The following is a 25,006-nucleotide window of genomic DNA, read 5'->3' as shown; positions in this document are numbered from 1 at the left end:
TCCCAATAAAATCCCACACATTATAACCACCCCCCCGGTCATTAAACCCCTGTTTTCAGTCTGCCCCAGGCTAAAACCCCCCCAGATACATTTTTTTTGCCCTTCCTGGTCCAGGCACTGCAATTTCCTGACCAGGCCAAAGCGGCGCTGGGCTCCGCATTTCCAACGCGCTTCATTTTTCCCTAAAAAAAGGGGTATTTTGAGGCAGCACATAGGAAAAATCTTATCAGGGTTACTGTGAACGGGAACATTTCTGCCTGTCCCCACAGCCGGCACATCCCCCCGGAACAACGCCCCCCAGCACCAGCTCCTGGCGGGTGTTATTTCTGATTATTATTATTTATTATTTATTTATTATTTATTTTCCCGGGGTGTTGGGGTGCCCATGGGACATTTCTGGGGCTGGGGTCCCTGGAGGGACATCGCACGGGGCCACTGGTGCTGGGGGCTGGGCTGTGGCAGCACCTGGGGGGGGAGCTTGGGGGCACCAGGACTGGGGTGGCCTCGGGGGCGTTGCACCCCCCTGGGACATCGCATGGGGACAAGACCCCCCCGGGGGCATTGCATGGGTACAAGACCCCCCCCCCCCCCCCCCCAGGGCATTGCATGGGGCTGCTCCCCCCAGGGGCATTGCATGGGGACAGGACCCCCCCCAGGACATCACACAGAGCCCCCCCCCCAGGGGGGAATTGCATGGAGCTGCACCCCCTGGGAACATCACACGGGGACAGGACCCCCCTGGGGGCATTGCACGGGGCTGAGACCCCCCCCCCAGGACATTGCACGGGGATAAGACCCCCCCCAGGGAGAATTGCATGGGGATGGGACCCCCCCAGGGGGAATTACACGAGGTTAAGACCCCCCCCCCAAGTACACTGCAGAGGGACAAGACCCCCCCGGGGGCATTGCACAGGGCCAGGACCCCCCCAACCCATTGCACCCCCCAAACCCATTGCACCCCCCCCTTATCCCCCCCCCCCCCGCTGCCCCCAGCAAGTGCTCGGCGCGGGGCGGGGCCAAACGGGGCGGGGCCAACCCCGAGCAACACCCCCTGCTTTGCATATCCCCGCCCCCCGACCAATAAAAACCCCTCCCCGCGAGACGGGCGGGGGTAAGAACCAATGGGAATGGAGCTGGGGGGGGGCGTGGGGGAGCCCCGGCCGCGCGGGGGCCGCTCGGAGCCACTCGGAGCCGGGCGGCGGCGGCGCGCAGGTGGGGAGCGATCGTGTCACGCGTGGGGGGCTCCGGGGGGGGGGGCGGTGAGAGGGGTCCCGGGGGGACACGAACGCAGCCGGGGACCCCCCCATTTGCTGTGGGGTTTCCCCGTTTTTTATTTATTTTTATATTTTTTTTGCGTGGAAATCCGCGGGAGCCCACGCGGGAGGGGTGGAGGGGGGGGGTTGGGGGTGCGGCTGGGGCTGGACTGACCCCAAATGTGGATGGGGGGGGGGCAGCCCCCAAAGAGTGTGCCCCCGGGGTGGGGGGAGGGATTTGGGGTTGGATTTGGGGTCTCCTGTGGGGTTCTTTTTGCGGTTCCCATTGGGGTTCCCTCTGGGGCTGCATTTGGGGTCGCCTTTGGGGTCCTCTTTGGGGTCCCTTTGGGGTTCCCCCCGCGGTTCCCTTTGGGGTTCTCTCTGCAGTTCCCCTTGGGGATCCCTTTGGGATTCCCTCTGCCTTGGGGCTCCCTTTTGGGTTCCCTCTGGTATCCCCCCTGCAGCCCCTTTGGGGCTCCCTTTGGGGCAGGGACAGCAGACCCCACAAACGTGGCATCCCGTTGAGCTCCCTCTCCCCCCCCCTTTCCGTGGGCACGGAGCTCTCCCAGAGCTTTATTTTTAGATTTTTTCCACCCAAAGCACATCCCCAGGTAAGCTCGCCGTGCCCAAACCGGAGCCCATTGTGCTCAGCCCGGGGGGAGGATTTGGGGGCTCAACGGGTGGCCCCAGCTCCGCAGGCGATTTGGGGTCCCCGGCACAGAGCCCTGTGGCTGGGGCACCTCGGTTTTGGGGTTTCCTTCTGCTCGATGAGTGGGATGGATCAAAGAGGGAAGGAAAAACCCCAGAGCTGGCACTCGGGGGGTGTTGTGGGTGGTGCTGGAGCCGTCTCCCTCCCTAAGGGGCCGTCGAAGCGGTTGGGGCATCGCTGGGGCACCGAATCCGGGCTGCAAACGGATGGCAAGTTAAAGAAAAAAAAAAAAAGTTGGAAATGCAAATTGCTCCTTCCTTGAAACTGCCCGAAGCTGGGTGCCTCCATCCCCATCCCTGCCCCACAACCGGGGGAACCCGTCGGGAGATCCGCTAGCGCCGAAATATCTGGCTTTTATCAGCCCTTTCCCGAATTGATGGCGTTTTGACCCAACGGCGGCGTCTGCGCTTGGACGCGGGGCTGACACGTCGAAGGCTGCCGTTCGCAGTGCCTGGGTTTTATTTCCAAGGCGGTGACCTATTTATGGGCTAACGCCATCCGGGGGCACGCAGCCACCGGCGGCGCGGAGGAAATGACGGCCGCCGCTCGCAAGGGTTAACCCGGAGCCCCCCGGCGCCGAGCACCAGCGGCTCGCTCGGGGCTGAGCATTTTATAACCCCGGGATGTGGTTTTGGGGATGCTCCCCAGGCCCCCGATGAGCCCGATGGAGGAGTGGCGAGGAGGAGATGCGGTGGCAGGAGGAGAGCAGCGGGTACCCACGGGGGAGTTGCGCATCGTCCGGAGCGCACGAGGAGGGAAGAGCGCACGTGGTGGCACGGGTCGGGGCTGGGAAGGTGGCGAGGCTGAAGGAGAGGAGCAGGGAGGAAGGACAAGGAGGTGGCCTTGGTGGTGGCCTCCGTGGTGGCCTTGGTGGTGGCCTCAGCGGTGGCTGCAGCGTGGGACCCGGTGCCGGAGGGACCTGGCGGTCCCCAAGGACAATTCCCAAGCCCGACCTTTCCTTGCTGGCACTGGGGGGGTTCTGGAGAGGCAGCCCCCGGCCTCATCGTTGGAGAGCATCCCCAGCAGGTAATTAGCTGGGTGTTAATTAGCATCCTGCACCGGGTGCGTTGGGTGCTGGCGGAGGGCCTGGAGGCCAGGAGCTCTGGTGGGCTGATGTCACCCCGTTCATTACCTTCCTAGCTAATTACCCCTGGCAGGGGTGATGGGGGGGGGGGCTGTGCACCTCGCCCCCCCCCCCCGATGCACAGCCCCGGGGGTGGTCCCGGGGTGCGGGAGGAGCGGAGCCGGGTAAACACGTTTCAAAAGCATCCCTGGCGCCCGCGCAAGGCAGCGTGTTATTCTTTAATCTGCTCTGGGAAAAGGCTCGGACACCTCCCCGGGACAGAGCGGGCATGGCCTGAAGTCCCCCAAAATTGGGGATAATGTGCAAGCTGGTCTGAAATCCCCCAAATTGGGGATAGCGTGCAAGGTGGTCTTCAAACCGGGGCACTGCAACCTCTCCTGGCTCTGGGTGCTCGTAGCTCAGGAAGGAGCCTCGCCATTTCATCTGTGTCACAGGGAAATAATGAATTATTAGCTTTCTCTCTCTTTTTTTTTTTTTTTTTATTTTTTAATGCTGCATGTTAGTGGGTGTAAAGAAATGGCCTTGAGTGCTGTAGTGCGTGAGTTAACGTAACTTGTTTGTTTGGGGCTGATGGGCTTTCTCCCGAATCAGTGGTGGTGGCTGCAGTAACTATTCCTCATTATTTTGGGTGGCTTTATTAGAAAATTGGGAACACAGCTGTAAAGGAACCGTCGGCAGCACGGGGGTGGGATGGGGAGAGGTGGCAGATAAACCACCTCCTGCCTGCGATGCTCCGTGTTCGGAAATAGCGGCACCGCTCTTAGGAAATAAGCCTCGTTAGAAGGATTCCCATTCCAAGAATTTGGGGCTTTCGGTTAAATTTAATCGGTTAATTAAATAAGGGCAGCTCTGGGAAGCGCCGCCTCTCCTCGCGTGCAAGCGGTGATGTTTCTGGCTTGGCCTCTCGAGCAGCGTGCGGATCGCACACGCTGCTGGCACGCGTGCGCTCCTCTTGGCCCCGCGGTGTCGGGGGGGCACCAACCCCCCGAAATCACTCCTGGGGGACCAACACCCCGCATCTTGCATCATTTGTGAGCCGTCCTGGCTGCTTTCCCCGTGCCACCTCCCTTTATCCGCGCTGGGCTGCTCGGGGTCACCGCTGGTGGCGTTTCCCTGCCCTCTCCGAGCAAGCCCCCTTGGAGTGGGGCTGCAATTTCGGAGCGAGCCGGAGGCTGTGTGCAGGGGTACTTGGTGCTCAGGGGGTCGTGCTGGGCTCGGTGGGGGTCTCCAGCTTGCAGTCTTGCAAACGGGACACGATAATTTGGAAATTATTTTCCAAAAAATGTTGTGCGTCCTCCCCAGTGCTGATTTGTGCCCTCCCGGGGTGGCTGCGGGCAGAGGTTGGGTTTTATCCCCCCTACAGCCATGCGGGACCCTCGGTGTAGGGTCAGCCCGCTGGGGTTTCACACCCGTGCTCTCAAAAGGCTGCTGAGGATGAGGAGTAATTAATAAATTAACACAGCACTTTTGTCACCGCGGGGGGTTGCTGTGGTTGAGGCTCACCTGGCCGAAAATAAATGCATTTGTTGAGGCTTTTCGAGGCTTTTTCGTTCGATGCTTTTACGAATTGAAAATCCAAGTCTGATAGCTGTATTTATCCTGGAGAAAACACGACGTTGGAGCAGAACTGGCAAGAAACAAGAAGTTTCTTGCTTACCCCGTGTTAAATTCATACGAGTTCCTCTTTGCCCAGCAGTGGCACGGGTGCTGTCACCCCGTGGGGACCGGGGCTGGTGGCCGGAGCAGCTCGGAGGCACCAGAAAATCCCACCCAGGTCTGTCAGCTCGGCTCCTCCTTGCCCACAGGCGTGGCTGCTGTTTTGACATGCAGACAGAAGCAAATCTGTTACAAATATATTTTTTTATTAATATTATTTTTTTTTTCTTCTCCTTGGGCTGGGAGGAAACCCGGCGAGAGGAGGCTGCCAGCTCCCTCCCGACGGCAGCGCAGCGGGGAGCGGGTGCCAAGCAGTGGGCAGCGGGGCTGGCGAGAGCTTTCTCACTTTTTCAGGACGGTTTATGTAACCTGCTGGGAAGCAGTGCTTTTTTTTTTTTTCCTCCCCCCCCTGTTACATAATGCTGCCTTATGAGAGCTGCAGGAGATCGCCTTCCCCTCGCACCGCCACCGGCCCCGTGCCACCGCCACCGGGCTCGCCCCGCGAGCAGGGTGGTGTCAGCCCGGATCCATAACCCCATGGCTTTAAATGATACTTTTAATTTATATTTCAATATATATTTAATCCATTTCAATATATATTCAACATAGATTTGAATAAATGCGTCCTAGATATTTTAATGCATTTAATATATATTGTAATGGATATATTTCAATAGGTATATTTTAATATCCATTTTAATGCACCTTTTAATACCTATCTATATCAATATTTTATTTTATATTTTAAAAAGTCACTGTCTGAAGTCGTGTCCCCCATCCAGATGTAGCAAGAAGGGGGCTGGGACACGGCGCCTTGCAGCCCCACTCCGCGCCTCGCTCAGGATTTGTCCCGGTGAGCGGGGTCGATGCCGGTGGCCGTCCCCAAAGCGTGCCAGCACCGAGGGCGAGATGTGTCCACGTGCAAAGCTCCCGATTGCCTCCAGCCCTGGGAATCTCCTCCCTTTTGAAGGCCGACAGCCCGTAAATGTTTATGGGGTTTTGCTTTCGCCACTATATGTTTGTCTTCTGGAGGAAAGGAAGGGAAAAAGGGAAAAAAAAAGAGTTCTGGCGGTGTTTTTCTGGTGTTTTTCCATTTGGTGTCGGAGCTCGGGGTGTTTGGGCTCCAGGGCTGGGCACTGCGTGTGGCTCCGGGATGCTCGGGGCTGCGGCAGCCGAGCTTGGTCCATACAAGATCTCTCTTGGAAAAATGATGGATTGCAAAAAAATGCTGGATCTGGCAGGGGGCGAAGGGTAGCGAGCCATCCTGCTCACTTGTTCCTCCCGCTGCACCCCAGGCTCGAGGGCAGCCTCTTATGTCTGAAACAGGAAAAAAAAAAAAAATCAGTTATGAGCTGGATCCTCGCTGAAACCACTTCAGAAGCTGAAAAATATGAGCGAGGTGAAATGATGAAGCGAGTGTGAGAGGAACACATGCCATGGGGCGCGAGTTACCCGCGTGCAGCAGTTTCCTTCCCCCCCTCCCTGCGCTCTTCGTCGCCTAAAAGCCGCCTGGTGCCGCGCTCCCAAATCCCCCTGGTGTGCGGGAGGGGAGGGAGAAGCTCCCTGTGGGGGACTGGTGGCACTGGGGGATATGGGGCTGGTGGCACTGGAGGATGTGGAGCTGGTGGCACTGGGAGGTGGCACTGGGAGGTGGCAGCAGGGACATGGGGCTGGTGGCAATGGGGGACATGGAACTGGTGGTAATGGGGGATATGGGGGAGGTGGCACTGGGGGACATGGGACTGGTGGCACTGGAAGGTGGCAGTGGGAACATGGGGCTGGTGGCACTGGGAGTTAGCAGCAGGGACATGGGGCTGGTGCCACTGGGGATATGGGGCTGGTGGCACTGCTGGTGACAGCAGGGACATGGGGCTGGTGGCATTGAGAGGTGGCAATGGGGGACATGGAGCTGGTGGCACTGGGAGGTGGCACCGAGGAAAAAGAAGCTGGTGGCACTGGGAGGTGACAGCAAGGACATGGGACTGGTGGCACTGGGTGAGATGGAACTGGTGGTAGTGGGAGGTGACAGTGGGGACATGGGGCTGGTGGCACCGGGGAAAAAGAGGCTGGTGGCACTGGGAGATGGCAACAGGGGACATGGGGCACACTCGGGGTGCATGGAGCCGCCTGCGCTCCCCGTGATACAAAACCGGGGATGTCCCCGAGCCGGGATGTCCCCACAGCCTCGGGGACAGAAGGAGTTAATGCCACCCGCGGGCTGTGAGCTCCCAGCGGCAGCACACCGAGTTCGAGTTCGCTTCAGTCCACCGTGAGTCACGGCTCACCCCGCGCGGGGACGGTTCAGCCGGGTGCGTGCGCGGCGGCAGCGCCTCTGTTTGTGTTTTGTTTTTCCTTGCAAGAAAAAGTTGCCATGCCCGGCTCCCCGCGCTGCTCGCTCCTTGCACAATGTGGCCCCTGGGAGCTTTGCTCGGCTGCTGATAAAAAAAAATAAAAAATAAAAAGGGTGGGGGAAGTGAAGTGGTTAGGGTTTAAAAAAAAAAAAAAAAAGTGAATTTTTCATTGAAACGGTGACACATTTCGAAAGCAGCGATGTGCGAAACGGTCCCGAATCCGGTGCGAAACGGTCCCGAATCCGGGCAGATTTGTGATTTAAGAGCGAGGCAGGGAGGCAGAGCCCCAGGTGGAGGGGATGTGGTGGCCGCCCTGGGACTGTGCCGGGGCCGAGCCGAGGTTTTTTCGGAGCTGCCTCCGTGCCTCCGAGCCTGCGGTGGTTTGGGGAAGGACGCGGTGTGCCTTCGTGGGAAGCCGGGCGGATCTCAAAACGAAGCTGCAGGGCCCTGGAGGTTCCTCTTCGTCACGTTTGAGGCCAGCTGGGCTCATCCATCCCCCCGAACGGCCGGCTCGATGTGCAGGGAGCCGGACTCCTGCCCGATCCCACTGCTCACCCCAAAACAATCCCAAATGGCATCGGGTGCTGGCCCCGTTGTTGGTTGCTCGGTCTCTTGCTCGGTCTCGGTTGCAGGTGTCTTGGAGCCTCTCACCTGGGAAAAATTGCTGTTTTTTTTTTGTTTTCCTTCCTGCTGCACATAAACATTTTGCTCAGTATTTGTTTTCTTAGAGGAAAGCCTTTTCCCCATCGCAGGGAAGCGACGCCGCGGTGAAGTGGCGAGGAGATGCTCCAGCTGGGGTCGTCCCTCCTCGCCCTGCACCGGTGCGCTGGGGACGGGGACAGGGACGGGGACAGCCCCGGGGCTGTTGCTGCTGGTTCCCAGCCTGACCCTTGCATTTTGAAGCAAGTGTTGCAATCCGAAACTTGCAGCCCCGGCGCGGTGGCGTGGAAGCGAAAGCACTCTGGGCTGAGCGGGTCTTAAAAAACAAACCCCGGGACGCTCAGTGCTCGTTTTTCCATTCTGCTGAGCCACGCCGTGACTTTTAGCAACGGGCAATAAAAAAGTTGGAGAGAACAGAGGCGGATTTTTTTTTTCCTCCTTTTTTTCCTAAACTGATGCTGAGATGCCGAATGGCGCGGGATGGGAGCAGTGAGCGAAACCAGTCCTTCGGTCACTGCAGGGGAGCGCTGTGCTCGGCGGCTCCGTGCTGTGCCCACGCTCTGCAGCCTGCACCCGGGGTGCTCGGGGCAGGGGGAGCTGCCCCTGGGTCCCCATCGTGGGGACGGGTTCGGTGACAGCAGCGCGTGTGACCCCGTGCGCCCTAGGGCAGGGTCCGACACGGCTGGGATGTGCCCGGGGCTTAAAACCACAGCCTCACTTCTCCCTTCTTGCGAAATCCTCTTTTAGAGTGAAGCACGGGGTTTGGTTTTATTATTATTTTTTATTATTTATTATTTTTTCCCCCCCCCCTCTCCTTCCCAGCTGCTCGGGACACCGGTTCCCGTCGCCCCGTGCCAAGCTGGGACCCCACAAGCCGGGTTCTCGCCCGCCTGTGGGGGGGGATCTGCGGGGCGAAGTTTCCACTTTTGCAGCTGGAAAGTTCCCGGAATGCCGATTTCTAGGAATTGTGGCCCGGGATGGTCGCGCAGCAGGGTTTTGTGAAACTCGAGCACGTGGGATACCTGCCTGTCCTCAGCCCCGGGTCAGACATCTGCGTCCCATTCCCCGCTCTGATTTTTTTCTCCTTTTTCTTCAGGCTGGGAGATAGCGGCAGCTGTGCGGAGAGGGGGGTTGTGAAACCAAAGGGCTTGTTCTTACGGGGTGGATTTCGGTGCGGGGCAGCGCTGGTGTCCTGCCCATTCTCCTGGGGCGTTGATTTGGTGCTGTGGGGTTTTTGTTCGAGGGAATTTCTTCGGGATGCTTCCTCCGAACATCACGGGCTGTTTGGCGAGCGCACGAGCGGTGCTGCAGGGGAGCGAAGGCGGCCAGCACCCAGGGGTGAAAGCACCCCCAACCATGCAGAGCTTAAAAGGAAAGAAAAAAAAACACTTTTGTTATACTTGCTCTTAAATATTCAGTAAAAAACTGCATTTTTTGTGAAGCAGCAGCTGAAATAATGCCGGTGAGGGCTGCTGGCGGTGCTGATGTGCCCATGGGTGCCGTCGGCTGCGCTCCCTGGGGAGCAGCACGGAGCTGGGCCCCGGCCGATGCTTCCCCTGCTCGTGTCGATGGGGAAACAACGAGAGCGTGGGGATGAGGAGGGGGCAGCGGCTCTGCTTCTGAGCATTTTGAGGGTTTTGTGCGGGCGGCAGCTCCTCCTGTCTCGCTTTGGGCATCCTGATGTGCGGGGCGTCCCCAGCCCGCGAGCATCCTTGCTTCCTCTTGTTCTGCAAGAAGCTCGTTAGTGTATTTCACGTTAATTAGCGTTTAAGTAGAGGTTGCATCCGGATGCTGAAGCCTCTGGATTTGTCTTGGTTTAAAAACTTGTTTGGTCAAGCTCTTCAAGTAAAGATTTATCAGCGGGGCTACTGGTCAGCTGGTACAGCAGCGGCTGACCAAAAGCAAGTTAAAAACCCAAACAAACCCTCTGCTTTTAGAGCTCGGAAACGGCTCTGCCACTCTGCAGCACCAGGGAAAAATGGTTTGGGGGGGCTGTTTTTGAGGGCCGGGGTCTGTGGGTGCGCACCGAGCCCCGGTGCTGCGCTCAGAGCTGGGACAGGGGCTCCGGAGCTGTTTTGGGGTTCACATAGGACTTTTTTTCGGAGCTGCAGTGTGCAGAAGTGCCCTGATGTAGACTCAGGTCATGGTGTGGATCTCCGTGACCCCCTTCCCGTGGTGCCCACCAGATCCCATTTGATCCTCTTTGAGCATCGCTGGCCGGGCACATCCTCGGTGGACCACGGCACCGGAGCCGAGGTGGTGAAGTCTCCGCGTGCGCGTGCTCGCACCCCACTGCAGGGGTTCATTTGCTTTAATTAAACACCATTAACCTCGCGGCACCGTCACGGCTAATGGAGCGAGGGGAGAGAGGGCTGTGCTTGGGGTAGCTGTCAGAAACGCCGAGTTTTTGCGCTGGGTGATTAATTCCCTGCCTTCACGCTTGGTTTCCACGAGGAGAAACGTCCGGCTGGGGCATGGCGAGCGAGGTGCCGCCGAGCCCCCGCTCCCCGCGCCCGCGGGCATGCGCCAAGCCCGGCGAGCGGCACATTTCCTCCGGCTGTTTGTTTGAAATTAATGGGAAGTTTGGATTCCCTCCAGCTTTCCCCCGGCTGCACTTGTGCCTCCGAAAGGCTGCTCCGAGCTGGAGAGGAGCGGGAGCAGAGCGGTCTTTTCCCTACGACTACGGCTGTGTTTTGTTTTTTTTTTTTTGGGGGGGGTAGGCGAAGGCTCTTCGAGCTCTTTCACAACGTGGAGCGCATCTCTTGTGGGCTTCGTCCCTCCCAACCGCTGCTGACGCAGACCTTCTCCCCCTGCCTTGCGTTGGATGCTTGCCCTGGATGACTGCACTAATTGCTTACGTCGAAAAATAACGAGGAGGATGCGGGTGGTGTATTTTTAGATGGCTCTCGGTGGGATTTAGCAACCGGCGATGCGGAGCTGGCATCTCCGGAGCCGGCTTCCCCATCCCCGCGGTGACGCTTCGTGGCCCTTGGGGGGTCGTGCGCCGAGAGGTGCCTCTGCTTGGGCGAGCACCCCGCTTTCGGACTCCTCCTGGGCATAATTATCTGCAAAAAGGGGTTCCCTGAGCCGCACGGCGTCCAGCTTTGGTTGTGCCGCACGGGATGCTCGTGGGAGGCTGAATCCTGGCGGCGGCGAGTGGCGGCGGTTCCCAAATCCGCTGGAAATAGCACAAAATCGGTGCATTTGGACCCAGAATCTCGGAGTCTCGTTAAGCGTTACCCCGAAGCTTTTTGGAGTTGGGCATGGCCCCAAGCAGCTCCCTCGCTCCTGTTTGCAGCTTCCACGCAGAGCCCTTTGTGTCTCGCTGGCTTCCTGCGCCGAGGGGAGGCTGGAATTCGGCTCGTCCCTCCCAGCGCTGGGTGCAAGGAGCGCAATTATTCTTACAGCCTGACTTAGCTGCCCTTGGAGCTGAAAGCATCCTTTCTTTTCTGTTTATGAAACCCCGAATGGACGATTTCTCCTGCTGCTTACCATCAGCTTCCACACCAAGGGCTGTGGGAAAGTTTCGCAACGATAGGGACTTTAATAGATCTGTTTTATGTCTCAAAACCCATTGCTTTCTAATTCTGTGTCACATGTTTCCTTGATTACGTCTTGCGCAGCGGTGTGGCTACCAAAGTAAGTCCAACGATCCGAAGGAAATCATCAGGAAATATTTTTTTTCCCCAACTTGAGGCCATTCCCTTCTCACCAGGCAGCGTTCGGCCAGGGGGTGCCAGGATGCACGGGCTTCACCCGCCCTGGCCTCGCTTCGCATCCTCGTGATGCTTCCCCGTGCAAACAGCCACCACAGACTCCCACGAGTGGCTCCACACCCGTTTTAAAGGAAAAAAAAAAAAAAAAAAGAATAATCATCCTCGTGTGCTGCTCGTGCTTTGTGTCAGCAAAGCGTTCCTGGCTGTCAGAGCGGGCACATCCCTGCCCCGCGCATCGCGCACCGGCTGTGGCCAGCGCCTCTCCCACACGGCTCTTGTTTTGGGCAGTGCTTTGCCCCAAAAAAGCCGTTTCTTAGGGGCTTTCTGCAAATTTTTGGGATTCTTTCGGTGGTGGGTTTTGTGTAGTTTTTAGAGCTGCATGCTGTGCCCGGAGGTCTTCCCGCCTGGGGAGAGACCCCGCGGCGACGCGTAGCCTCAGCACTTTTTTGGGTGTTCTTGGTGAGCGAGAGGAAACGAGGCGTGCCTGTGGTCGAGCTGTTGATTTAAGAATAATGCAGCCTCTGACGAAACAGCGAGTAATTCCTCGTGGAAAATAATCCTCATCGATGTGTCATGGCTTTGGAGCACAATGCTGGGCTGGTGCAAACGCTTCTAAGCCAACGTAGCTGGGCACCTCGGCGTGTGCCCAGGGGGCTTCGCTGCTCGCCCCTGAGCATCGGGGTCTCTCCTGGCATCACCGCTGCCCCAAAGCAGCCTTCAAGCAGCACAGCCCTGTGCTGACGTCCCTCTGGTGGCTCTCGGTGCTCCCTGGGGTGAAATCCAGCCTCCCACTGGGGCCAGCATCGTCGCGGGAGGTCCCAGAGGTTGGGTACGGGGATGAGTCCCCGCGTGCCAGGAATCCATCGGCCAGCACGTGCTCACCTGCTGGCACAGGTTTTTGGTACAACTCTTGCCGGGGGAGTCCCTGCAGCACCGGGAGAGGTGTGGCAATGACCCGGGGGGCTCAGCGGGGTGAGAACATCCCCGTGGCTGTCCCCGCTGCCGGGCAGGACGCCGGGGACACGGCACGGGGCTGCGTGCGCTCGTGGTGGTGGTTCGGCGGCGCTGAGCCTGGGTGGCCCCTGGGAAGGGATTTTCCGCTCTGCATGCTTGAGATGTTCTCTAAACTTCCTGCAGGGCCAGCAGAACCAGGGCTCTCCAGCTTTTAACCCTTTCCCCTGCCTCCTGCCCGCTCTCTCCCCAGCTCTGCTGCTCCAGCCCGGGGACGATGACGACCGACGAGGCCACCAAGCCCGAAGGGGAGGTGCAGGCGGCCGCCCTGGCTGAGCGCGGGGAGGACATCACGCCTGCTCAGGACCGTGGTGTGCTGAAGGTGAGCGGGGTCCTGCAGCCACCACAGCCCTCGGGGCACCTCGTGGCACGAGGGGACGAGCATCAGTGCCACGGGGAGTAACGAAGGGGCGAGCGCAGCTCACGGAGCCGGAGAGCGTGGCGCGGATTCAGCCCACTCGATGAATTTTCGCTGCGATTGTGCTTCTAATCAGATTATTAGCTGCAAATCCACAAAGCATTTTTGTGTGTGACTCACAGACATTAGAAAGAGCACATTACTTAGGTCATCCAGTCTGCTCCACAGCCCCTCTTTTCATATTCAGGGCCGTTTCTGGATAGTTCTGCTCACCAGCACTTGCTCTTCTCCAGCTGAATAGGACCTTCCTCTAATAATAGCATCCTCCCCTGCCTCCATCCTCAGCTTGGGAACTGCTTGTTCCAGGCTGTAGCAATATAAAAAAAAAAAAAAGTGTTGACAAGAAGCGAGTAGTGAAACGACACACCCCTGCGAGTGAAATCTGCACGGGCTGAAAGCAGGGGGAATTTGGGATCGCTCCCCGTTGGTGCTGACACCTCCGCACCGCGGGCTGAACGCGGCTCCGTGCGGGGCTGGCTCGTAGGGGATGGTGGAAGGGGCAAGGGGATGGTTCCCCCCCGACCTCCCCATGTCTTAAGGCACCTTTGGGGCGTGTGTTGATGTATAAACATGTGCTGTAATATATAACATAATGTATTTATTTAATATATGGGTGTATGTGCAGCCTGAGCTCTCCGTGGCTCCGTTCTCATGGGTGCTTTCCCTCCCTTAGATCATTAAGAGGCCGGGCAACGATGACGAGTCCCCGATGATCGGGGACAAGGTTTACGTGCACTACAAAGGCAAACTGGCCAACGGCAAAAAATTCGACTCCAGCCGCGATCGGAACGAGCCCTTCGTCTTCAGCCTGGGCAAGGGTAAGGGCACGGGGTCCCCGCTCCCGTGGTGCTAAGGGATGGCACCAGCACAGTGTTATTTTTTTGGGGGGTGCCTCCCTTATTGTTTTTTTTGGGGTTTTGGGTTTTGTGTGTGATGTCTGCCTCTCTCCCAGGCCAGGTGATCAAGGCGTGGGACATCGGGGTGGCTACCATGAAGAAGGGCGAGGTGTGCTACCTGCTGTGCAAGCCGGAATACGCCTATGGGGCCGCCGGCAGCGCCCCCAAAATCCCCTCCAACGCCACCCTCTTCTTCGAGGCAAGTACGGGGCCGGGCTGCCGCGGGACAGCTCGCTTGCTGCCTTCTGCCTTGCCAGCCAGCTCCTAAAGAAAAAAAAAAAAAAAAAAAGCACAAAACAGCTTGGATTCCTGAAACGTGTCCCTCCGCTCCAGGAACCGGTGCCAGTGTTTTCTCAGAAATGTGTGTCTGAGCCGGAGAGGCTGCGGCCGGGGAGCAGCCCCGCGGGGAGAGCGAGCAGAGCCCTGCTTTAAAAAGGCAGGCGAAAAGGGGAAAACAGCTCGGAAATGCCTCCCTGGGCTGAAAAATCCCTTCCCGGCGCTGCTCCCGCGCTGCCTGGGGAGCCGTCCCCCTCGCACCTTCCAGCCCCGGTTGCCTCCTTGCCTGTAGGATTCCTGAACTCCCTTTTACTGTTATTTTGTGTTGGGCTTCAGGTGCTGGCCGCGGCCCAATTCCTAATAAATCGGGTGTATTATGCTGTGGCTTTGGAGCTGGCTTTTATGGGCAACTTCTGCTCGTCAGCTGAGCGGAGAATTAGTTTGCTTGGCTCCCCGGCTCGGGGCTGAACTGCTGCTTTGTGGCTTCCCCGTTGTTTTTCTCCTCTCCTTCCCCTCCACCCCCAGCTCTGCCTTACCTTCCCTTTTAATTCTTCAGGTCGAGCTGCTCGATTTCAAAGGCGAGGACCTGTTTGAGGACGGGGGGATAATCCGGAGGATCAAGAGGAAAGGGGAAGGCTACTCCAACCCCAACGAAGGCGCCACGGTGGAAAGTGAGTAGCGGGCTCCGCGGGCAGAGCCGCACGCCGCCGGGCTCTGGCCGAGCAGGGAGGGCAGCGGTTAACTTTTGGGGTTTTGGTGAGCTCCGAGGAGCTGCCCTTGGCACGGCCCGCGGCTGCTGTTCCAGGGCTGCTGGCTCCGAGGGTTTTACTGGAAAACCTCGAGGCGCGGGAGCAGCCAGCTGGTGATGGAGCGGCCGGGCGAGGACAACCCGCGCTCTGTTTTTTCCCGGTCCTATCTGCTGTAGGACAAACACGGGCCTGCGAGGCTGCTGGGGAGGGCGAAACCCCGCAGGGTTTTGGGGTCAGACCCTTCCTTTTTGCACATTTACCCCTCCTGCGTCCCTGCCTGAGTGGCTGCGTCCAGGACCAGCGTGGGGGATGCTGAAAAACCCCAGGCTCTGCCTCCTGGGGGGAATTTTTCAGCAGTTCCCTGGGCTCCTCGTGATGCTGATTGTTGGGTTGGGGCTTTCTATCGCATCTGCCGCGGCACGGAGCACGGAGCTTTGCCTTTTCCTTCCCATGTGGCCAGGGGATGGTTGCAGGCTTCTGGTCACCACTGACAGAGGGGATGAATTAATGCAGGGGGTTTGTGGAGCCAGCTGTGCTCTGAACCCACATCGGGAGCCGGCTGGGTGACCAGGAGCTCGTCCCATGCAGCTCCTCGCTCCCTCTCAGAATTACGCAGTAATTCTGGGCACGTTTCTGGAGCAAACATTTCACCTAGGCAGTGAGAGCCAGGTTGTTTTTTTTTCTCTCTCCTCCTAAGAACAACTCAGCCATAGATTTAGAGCTACCACGCGGTACAGAAGGCATCTGATTTCTTCTCCCCATTTCAGAGCTCCTGTTCGCTAAAGAGGGTCCAATTAACTTCCATTAGCGAAGGAGAAATTGGATCCGAACTCATAAAACTCCCTGCCTGAAACGGCCGGTTCTTCTCCCAGAGTTTTTTAAGGAGATTTTCGTGTCCCACACTGATCTCTCCGCCCGTCACATGCTCGGTGTCGTCGCCGGACCCGGCCGGGAGTAGGGTTTCAGGCTGGCTTCACCGTCTCCAAGGTTAACCGAAGAGACGGGCTAAATATAATTGAAACCGGCCCAATTCCCACCTGCCTTTTTAGTGCTGTTTTTATTTATTTTTATATTTTTTTTATCTAAAGAGGCTGCTGGGGGCGAGCACGTGGCGGGCAGCGGCGTGCCCGGGGAGTGCTCCTGCTTTTTCCTTCGTGTTGAGCTGTTGGCAAACGCAACGGGGGCGCGATAATTTGGAGCAGGTTGGAGGCAGGGAGAGGGAAACCACAGCGAGGAATCGCTTCTCCCAAAGGACACGGAGGTGGCTTCTTGGGGAGGGCTCCCCTGGGGAGACCCCTAAATGCATCCCGCTGAGAAAGGAGCAGCACAAAACAACCTGGGAAGCGTTTTGGGGTGCAAATAGGCTTTTTTGTCATTTTTATTTTTCTCCCACAAATGCAGCGCTATTTACCTCGGAGCTTTGCTCCTGGCACCAAAGGTGGGACCCCGAGGAGCAGCCCTGGGTTTTGTGAGCCCAGCCACCTCCGTGCAGGGCTGCCCCTCACCTCGCTCCCCCCAAAACCCTGTCTCAGCTCCAGGAGTAGCCCCGAGGTGCCCGGCATCGCCACCATAACCAGGCTGGCCGAAAATGTGCGCTTACCGGGGCGAGCATCCCCAGGCTGGAGTTTTGCAGGCTTTTTTTTTTTTATAGGTTTTGAGTTGTGCAGACCGCAATTCGCGGTTCCGGTTCCTAAAACGCGGGCTGCAGCCGAAATCCCGCATTCCAGCTTTTGTTACAACCTTTCCCCCCCCCCTCCTCCTCCATCCCCCCCCCCCCCTCCTCTTCTCCATTTTAATCTGAGTACAAATTGCTGTCAGCACATCAAGTTCGTGTGCCAGCCGCGCTCGGTACACTGTGTTCTGAGCTCTTCAAAAACAAAATCGCTGCAGGCACCGGGAGAACAATAAGTCAGCGCGGCAGCCGAAGGGATGTGCGGCGGCCCAGCGGGGGCTTTTCTCCCCGTAATCCAAGAGCAGCCGCAGCCAGCTGACCTGCTGCACACAGCGCCCAAACGCTCCTGGAAACCAGCGCGGAGATCTCCCCCGTTGCTTTCCGTGTGATTAAAATGGAAGGAAAGCTTTTTTTTTGCTTTTTTTTTTTTTTTTCCCCCTCCGAGCAAGGGCTGGGAGCTCGCATCCTCCCGGGCAGCCTTGTTGTAAGCGGGCTCGTGGGGGTGCTGCCACGTCCCGCCGGTGATGGGGTGACCCTGGGGAGATGTGGGTGGGTGTGCTGGTTTGGGGGCCAGGCGGTGGGCACGGCTCAGGCTGGGTTGTGCTCACCCAAAAAAGGCACCTGGATGGCAGGGGGGTGGCGTGGTGCCGCGGGGATGCCCGTTTTGGGCTGGATATCCCGTTTTTTTGCACCTAAGGAGATGAAGCAGGGCTTAGTCCCAGAGGTGGGTTTGCTGGAGGGTTTTCCCTGATGCAGGTTGCTGAAAGTCGTGGCTGTGCTCCTTGTCCGGAACTGGCTGAGAGCGCACAGCCTGTGTGTCCCCTCGCTGCTGTGCACCCCTGAGGGATGCAGGATGCGTCCTGGCATGGAGCGAGCATCCTCTGCCACCCCTGTGCCGTGCCGTGCCGGGGACCTGGCGTTACGCAGGCAGGTTGCAGAGGACAGGATCCTCGGGTGATGTTATGGGATGGCCCTGCAGGCACATCAGTGATGAGCAACATTTAGCACCCGAGTGCTGGAGCTGCTCATGTGCACCAGGTCACCTTTGGGTCCCTCGGTGGCTCGCCCTTTGCCATTTGGGGCATTCCCTGCAAGAGGTTTAAGGGAAACTCATTCCTTGATCTGCAGCACCACGTTTGAAGGGCAGAGGCATCACCAAACGCTGCACCACCAAGGTGCAGGATGGAGAGCAGAGCATCGCCAGCTGGGCACAGGGTTTTTTGCTTTCCAGGGGTCTCTCCCCATTTTGCCAGCATTTATATGGGCACGAGAAACCCTTCCTGCTTCAGCTCTGCAGCGTGCAAATTTGCTCGTGGCTGTACGGTGTGGGTCTTTCCCACCCTGGGGGCTGCCAACACCAGCCCAAACGGTTGCAGATTTTTAAGCATTTCTGACAGCGTTATTGCCTGCTGTGATTTCTCTCCTCTTGGAAGCTTTTTTTTGGGGGTTTTCTGTGGTAGGTAGGAGTTTCTTATGAAATCCCTTTTACTTTACATTTGCTCGCGTGCACTTGGGAGGGCAAAGAACACGCGGTGCCCCCCCAGGCGTGCACCGTCCTGGGGATCAAATCAGTAAAGAACAATCTCGCCGTGGAAATCACGCCAGGAGCACCAGGTGGCGAATGTGCCAGGTACCCGCTGTCCGCTCCGGCTGCGCCTCTGCCAGCTCCCCGGGCTGGAACAGCGCGGCCATTGGTTGAAGATTAAAAAAAAAAAAAAAATTAAAAAAAAAAAAATGTTTATCTTGTACTTGCAGTTCTTAGAGGCAGGAGAACACGGCCTTGTTTTTGAGGTATAAGGCAAGGGTATGGCGCTGTATAGGAGGCTTGTAATCGCCGTGATAAACTCCGCGTGGCGGCGTGCCAGGAGCAATATCCAGTTCCAGTAAGGCTGACTCGCGCAGCGGCGCACGAGGGGAACATATTAGTCATTATGTTTATCTGTTGTCTGCTCCTTGCTTAGACAAGATACGGCTGCCTTGCTTCGTTAGCCGTGCTCCTTCCTGAGCCCTCCTGCCCCTCTCTGTCCCCTGGGGGCTCGTTTGGCCAGCAGGCAGTGCCCCCCGTGCTCCAGCATCCTCCCGCTGCTTCCAGGGCTCCAGCTTGACCGGGGGCTTTTGCTGGATTTGGGGAGCTTGTGGCAAATGTGGTTACCTGGCTGAGTTTCCCCCAACCCTGTTAAAGCAGCTCCCTAAGGCAGCCCGCGCCGCCAATGGGCAAAATCCCTTGGGAAAGGCTTTTTTTGGGGGGGGAGCCGGGGATTCGGGTCCTGCGTGGCACCGGCTGCCCGCAGCCTGGCACGGGGCTCGCTCTGCCCTGCAGTTCACCTGGAGGGCTTCTGCGGCGGCACCCGCTTCGACTGCAAGGACGTGAAGTTCGTGGTGGGCGAAGGGGAGGACCACGACATCCCCATCGGCATCGACAAAGCGCTGGAGAAGATGCAGCGGGGAGAGCACTGCGTCCTCTACCTCGGGCCACGGTAAGGGGCGCAGGAGCTCGGCTCGAAGCTTTTCCCACCTCTGCGGCTGCTTTAGCCTCGGTGGAAGACAGCAAAGCACGGCAGCAGGGCTCCTCCAGGAGAGGTTTGGGTTAGCATCGCCAGCAGGGCCAGCCAGAGGGGCGAGTGGCACGGAGGCAGGAATTTGGAGATGGTTTTAAAAGCAGGTGAGGTGGCAGGGGCTGCACCCAGCTCCCGTGGCTGGAAGGAAAAAATCACCAGGGCTTTTTTCCTGCACGAGTAGAGACACTGTAGGGAGAGGTGTAGAAAAAAACAGAGGTGATGGCACCCGGGTGCATCTGGAGAGGATGGTCCCACGTGCGTAATGCACATGTAAAGCAGCAAATCTTTGCTGCTGCATCACACAAAAATGTTGGTGAGCGTGGAGCTAGATGTGAAAGCAGAGCGAGCACCCTGGGTGCGTGTTCATGGCCAAAGCCTGCCGAAATGAGGATTTAGGGACTTCTCTCCTAACCCTAATTAGGACCCTAAAAAACACGTACAAAGCCAGTTTCTCCCATCAGAAAGTGCTCCCAACGGAAACCTTGGGGTACACCTGAACTCCCTTGGGGAACCTTTGCGCAGCAAACACAGCAGGGCTTTTTGGGGGCTCTTTAGGGGCTTCTTTTAGGTGGCTTTTCCACCTGCATTTTAAAGATGCCGGTTCATCGAGGAGGATATCTGGAGAGGAGGGGGGTGCAGGCAGTGAAGGGTGCATGGGGCTGAGGACAACGTGTGCCCATTGTCCGTGGGGTGCCCCCCAGCGCAGCCCCTCTGATCTCTCCCCATTTCTGCCCTTCCAGGTACGGCTTCGGCGAGGCGGGGAAGCCCAAGTACGGCATCCAGGCGAACGCGGAGCTGGTGTACGAGGTCACGCTGAAAAGCTTTGAGAAGGTGAGGGCAGGACCGGCCCCGGGGTGCCCGGGAGCTGCTCCTCTTGCAGCATTCACCCTTTGTCCCTGGCGTGGCTGCGCCGCGGCCCCTGCTGAAGCAGAGACGTCAGCAAAGGATCGCTGTGTTCTTAATTTGTTCTTGTGTGTTGGTTTGTTTTATTTTTCTGGCCGGGGTCCAAGGCTGGTTCTCTTATTTGTTCCTAGGCTTGTTCCTTTTGTACTTTTTTTTTTTTTTCCCTCCTTGGGCTGCACAGAAAAAAAAAAAAAAAGTTTTGTGTCCCGGCGGCCAGGGCCGGGGTGAACGCTGGGGGGGCTGCACACAGGGGCTGGGGACAGGGACAGGGACATGGGGACAGCACAGGAGGTGCCACTGGGACGGGACAGGTGCTGCTGGGTCCCCAACCCTGGCTGGAGCAGGGGATGGTGGCAGGACCCTCTGCTTGCCCGCGCTGCTGAGGAGGTCTCTTCCTACCCACTTTTTTTTTTTTTTTTTTAATATTTTGGGGCTTTATTTTATTTTTATGTTGGGATTTTTCATCCTGTGAGGTTGCAGTGGATGAACTGCAGTGGACAGACCGTGTCGTAACGCTGGGCTCAGGGGAAATCCCACACCCAGCAGCAATTTAACGTGGTGCAAGGGGGTCCTCTGCACTCCAGGCACGCACCCCACGTGTGCCACGACTATTTTCCTATTCCTTGTCACCCCCAGCCCCTCAAACTTAACAAGCAGCCACTTCTACCCTATGCAACACCACCCTGACAAGCCGCACTCATTAAAAAGAAACCCCAGAAAGCCTCGTGGATCCACCTGGCTTGCAGCATCCCGTTCATTTCCCTCCCTTCACCGCTCTCCAAGGGGGTGCGTGCCGGTGGGGCTGGCGTTTGGAGGTGCGCGGTGCCTCCGTCCCGGCGTGCTGGGGGGTGCTGTGCCCCATGGACATTGCTCTGAGCGTTTCTTTGCAGGCCAAAGAGTCGTGGGAGATGGACACCAAAGAGAAGCTGGAGCAGGCTGCCATCGTCAAGGAGAAGGGGACGATGTACTTCAAGGTTTGTGAGCGTGGCGGCACCCGAACGCGAGCGGGGAGCTCGGAGCAAATCCTGGACCTCCAGAGGCACCACTCAGCAGTCCTGAAGGGGTGTAAATGTCAGAAATGTGCCCCCCAAACTTTCCCCATCCCGTATAAATGATGAGCTCCATGGGAGGTGCAGCCCCTGCCCACCCCTTCCCCGTCCTTGGTGATTTTGGGCACAGATCCGCTGCCTCCCCAGCTCAGGTTCCCTTTTTGCTCCATCCCAGGAAGGAAAATACCTGCAGGCGGTGATCCAGTACGGGAAGATCGTGTCCTGGCTGGAAATGGAGTACGGCTTGTCCGAGAAGGAGTCGAAAGCCTCCGATTCCTTCCTGCTGGCTGCCTTCCTCAACCTGGCCATGTGCTACCTGAAGCTGCGCGAGTACACCAAGGCCGTCGAGTGCTGTGACAAGGTGGGGGGCCATGGGTTTGCTTTGCTCTTCCCCCCCCCCGTATTAAATTTATCCATGTACAAGCAGCAGGTTGCAAACAGCAGCGCGTTGGTGGCGTCCCCACCGTGCCTCCTGCGCCCTTTGCGTGCGCCTGTGTCAGGAAATTATGAATTCTTCGATAAAGGGCTTGCGTTTAATGAGCTTGCCTAAGGTTCTTAATCACGTAAGGCTGGCTGCCTTGAGCAGGGTGGTAAGGCGCCCGTGAGACGTGTGTGGGACATGAAGATTTCATAAAATAACGTGAAGCAGGGAGACAAAAACCCGTTTAATCCGAAGGAGCCCTCAGCCCAGGAGCTCCCCGTGCTCCCTGGATCCATGTGCAGAGTTTCTGTGTGATTCCAGCTCTGTGGGGGCTTCTCTCCTGCTGACCTTGCTACCCGCAGTGGGTTTTGTGCAGGGAGATATTTTTAATCAGCTAAAATATAAATAAAAATTACATAAAAGTATAAAAAGTATATAAATGATATAGCTGCCAACTGGTTATGGAAACAGGTGAATTTTTGCAGAGCAAGATGCTCTGGAGACTCGGAGCCTTCTCCCTTGTCCTAATTTGAGCACTTTTAGCGAGGCTTTGAGCTTAAGGAGGTCTTTGAAAGCCACCCAGTGAGCAAACCTAAATTTGGAGGGCACGGGGCTGCACGAGCAGTGCCCACACAGCACTGGTGCTGCAAAATGAGGGAGCTGCTTCTGGGGAACATCTTCCCTTGCAAGGAGCCGATGGCATTGGCAGGCAGGGGAAGGTTCTGCACCTCTGCTCGTGGTGCCACGAGGCAAAAAAGCCACGGTGGTGCACGTGGCAGCCGTGGCCATGCTGTGGATGTGTTTGCCCCGAGGAGGTGCTGGGCTCTGGCGAACTCTGTCCTTCCAGGCGCTGGGGCTGGACCAGGACAACGAGAAGGGCTTGTACAGGCGGGGCGAGGCCAGGCTGCTGATGAACGAGTTCGAGCTGGCAAAATGTGACTTTCAGAAAGTGCTGGAAGTGAACCCGCAGAACAAGGCCGCCAGGTCGCAGATCTCCGTCTGCCAGAAGAAGACGAAGGAGCACAACGAGCGGGACAGGAGGATATACGCCAACATGTTCACCAAGTTCGCGGAGAGGGACGCGAAGGTTGGTGCTGCAAAAGCGTCCAGGCACCCCAATTTGGCCACGTTGAGGGATGCTCAGCAGGCTCGTGGGGTTAAAACAGAGGAAATTGGGCATCGGGTTGAGGATGCTGAGGTCTGGGAGCACAGCCTCCAGCTGATAGAGCCTGGGTGGGAAGGAGCTGGTTGGGTCTTGCTCAGCAGAGGACGCAGAGGCTGCTGTCAGGCTGTCAGTAAAAGTATTTATGGGGGGGCTCTCGACAGCTGATGACAGGTTTGGTGTTTGGACATCGCTCTGCCAGCCGTAGCCGCTGGCCGTTGGTGACCTCCTGGCCACCAGCAGGCTGGGTGAAGTGAAATGTCATCCACCCCCTGGCAAGGCCAAGGGTATTTGGAGACATGATAGGATGGATTTCCTGAATCTTGTAACCCAACGCCCCGCTCCTCTGCTCGGACAAGAGATCGCTTTCTCGTAACAGGCTCTAATCCAAAATTCCTCCAAACAAAAACCGAGGCGCGGTGTCCTGTAACGGGAGAGGACACAGCTTTGCAAACACTCTGTACGGGTAATTTTTAGGATAATCTCTTCTGAACCGGTGCCTGAAAGTGAGGCGGTGAAATAAGGGGGGGTCTCTTCTGCCCCGCTGGGCTCAGCCTCACCTCTGAGCCCTGGCATCGCTGCCACCATTTCACCTCATTCCTGACTCTGTGGTTCCTTTGCTCTTTTGCAGGAAGCGGCTAGCAAAACCGGGGTAGAAAAAGAGGCAGAGAAAGCGACTTGTGCACAGGGGCTGGAAACGGCCGGTGCTGGAGGCAAAGAGGCCGAAGGCCACGTATGATGGAGGGGCAGGAGGAAGGGAGAGCCTCCTGCCCTCAGCCCGCACAGAGAACGGTTTTTTTGCCAGGACTCAAGGACTCGCCAGTGTTTTCTTGTAAAGCTTGTTACAGTTTGTGTGATCGTGGAAGCAAAAGCGCCTCGCAAAGAAAAACAAACCCAGTCCTGCTGCCACGGCTGGGCGCGAGCAGCGGGACGGCGTGGGACCACCGCAAGCGGAACAAACAGCTTTCCAAAGGAGGGGGGGGAAAATAAATAAAAGTGGAAGCTCTTGGCTCTCGGGAGGTTTGCGCAGACAGCTCCTCGCAGCTCGCTGGACTTGGTGTGGGCTGGCTGTGCCACGGCCTGCGTCCTCCGAGACGAGCTGGGACGTGGGAGCGCTTCGGCAGGATGCGCCCGAGTCCTCCGGCACCGGCAGAGGCAGAGCAGCCTCCTCCTGCGCTGCCTTCATCCTCCTCCTCCTCGCCCTATGGCTGGGACGGGAGCTGCAACAGGGACCTGGCCCCCTGTGCTCGCTGAGTTTGCTGTCGGGGTGGGCTCAGGCTTCTCCTCTTGGTCCCCTGCACGTGTCCGAGGGTGTTGGAGCACGAGAACGAAAACCTCCTGCGTGCCGGCCACCTCCTGTCCCTCGGGGGAGGCGATTCCCCCTCCTGCGGCTGCGGAGGCGTTTCTCATCCGTGGTGACCCCTCTGCTTTAGGGATTTACAGTTCAGCTTCAAAGCACTGTTTCATTGGGGGAATTTATTTTTATTTTAAGAGGCTGTGTTTGATTTCACTGGAGGGTGAAAAAGGGTTTTCCAGCGCTGCTGCTCGCAGGTGCCTGAATCGCAGCCAGCAGTGGGCTCAGATTTTTAAACGGGGGGGTTTATCACTTATCTGGGGCCCAGGTGAAAATGAAAAGCAGCAGGTTGGCACCTCGAGGGTCAGGAAGCGAGATTGGTGTTGTCACTGAGCCGGTACCGCGGGCTCCTCGGTGAGCACCCCGTGCCGGTGCTGCTGCTGCGACCTCGCCCGTCGCCTTCCTCCAGCCTGTTGGGTGCTGTCACCACCTCTGGAATACAGCCTTCAGTTTGTTTTTTGTTTTTTTGTTTTTTTTTTTTTTTATTTTTATTTTTACTGTCTGTTCTTTGTAATACCCCTTTTGAAGCTTGAAAATAAAGAACTGAAAAAAAAAAAGGAAAAAAAAAAGGCTCCTCTTTTCTCCATCCTGCTGTGAGCAGCCGTGGGGGTGACGGGTGGGGATGCACCGGCTCCAGTGGTGGCTCCAATCCTTAGGGAATTATCGGTGTCCCCCTTTTTACAGGGGGTGTTGTTTGGGATCTCAGCAGGGCTGCTTCTCCTGGGCAGCTTTATCCTGAGGCCTTTTTCATTTGGGAGATTCGGGGCTGGAGCTACAGGGTACGCAGGGTGGCACGCAGGGTGGGTGCTGGGGTGGAAAGGCTGCTGCTAGGAGGGCTGGAAGCAGGGGCTCTGCAAAGAACTGGCTTTTATTTATGAAAGCAGCACACAAAAAAAAAAAAGCCGTTTTGGGTCAGCCCAAGCCATGTTTTCCTTATGAAACACCCCTGGCTTGCTCCGTGGAAACTTGCAACTTGCTTTGCAGTTTCTGGGCTTTTCCCCCCTATTTTTACGCATGTTTTTATTTCAGCTGGCTTCTCGAGGCGTCGTACTTTTCTCCTCCTTTTGAGAGAAAATTGAAGGTGGGCAGACGAGGACAGTTTGGAGGT

General features: G+C 57.4%; 1 protein-coding gene across 3 annotated transcripts; it reads left to right on the top strand.

The window, feature by feature from the left end:
- The first annotated feature begins 1,115 nt into the window (after positions 1-1,115).
- FKBP5 (FKBP prolyl isomerase 5) lies at positions 1,116-24,467 on the top strand. Of its 3 annotated transcripts, none has more exons than XM_068660337.1 (11): positions 1,116-1,212; positions 12,634-12,762; positions 13,532-13,676; positions 13,811-13,953; positions 14,587-14,701; positions 18,772-18,928; positions 19,750-19,840; positions 20,803-20,886; positions 21,137-21,322; positions 22,329-22,469; positions 23,176-24,467. In XM_068660337.1, exons 2-11 carry the CDS (start codon positions 12,658-12,660, stop codon positions 23,281-23,283), a joined length of 1,275 nt encoding a protein of 424 aa, XP_068516438.1. In that variant the 5' UTR covers positions 1,116-1,212; positions 12,634-12,657; the 3' UTR covers positions 23,284-24,467. The 3 variants fall into 3 exon arrangements, with proteins under 3 accessions (XP_068516438.1, XP_068516436.1, XP_068516437.1); XM_068660335.1 differs by having other exon boundaries at positions 22,230-22,469; XM_068660336.1 differs by lacking the exon at positions 1,116-1,212 and having other exon boundaries at positions 22,230-22,469.
- The last annotated feature ends 539 nt before the right edge of the window (positions 24,468-25,006 follow it).

The sequence above is a fragment of the Anas acuta genome, chromosome 24, assembly GCF_963932015.1.
Source record: "Anas acuta chromosome 24, bAnaAcu1.1, whole genome shotgun sequence".
NCBI lineage: Eukaryota > Metazoa > Chordata > Aves > Anseriformes > Anatidae > Anas > Anas acuta.
This window is presented reverse-complemented; position numbering and strand designations above follow the sequence as displayed.

What these genes read in the sequence shown, in the direction of transcription:
- FKBP5 (XM_068660335.1), top strand. Translation starts at nt 12,658, where the DNA reads ATGACGACCGACGAGGCCACCAAGCCCGAAGGGGAGGTGCAGGCGGCC. An exon ending in ACGCCACCCTCTTCTTCGAG is followed by an intron (nt 13,954 to 14,586) that starts GCAAGTACGGGG and finishes TTAATTCTTCAG; the next exon opens with GTCGAGCTGCTCGATTTCAA. An exon ending in GTCCTCTACCTCGGGCCACG is followed by an intron (nt 18,929 to 19,749) that starts GTAAGGGGCGCA and finishes CTGCCCTTCCAG; the next exon opens with GTACGGCTTCGGCGAGGCGG.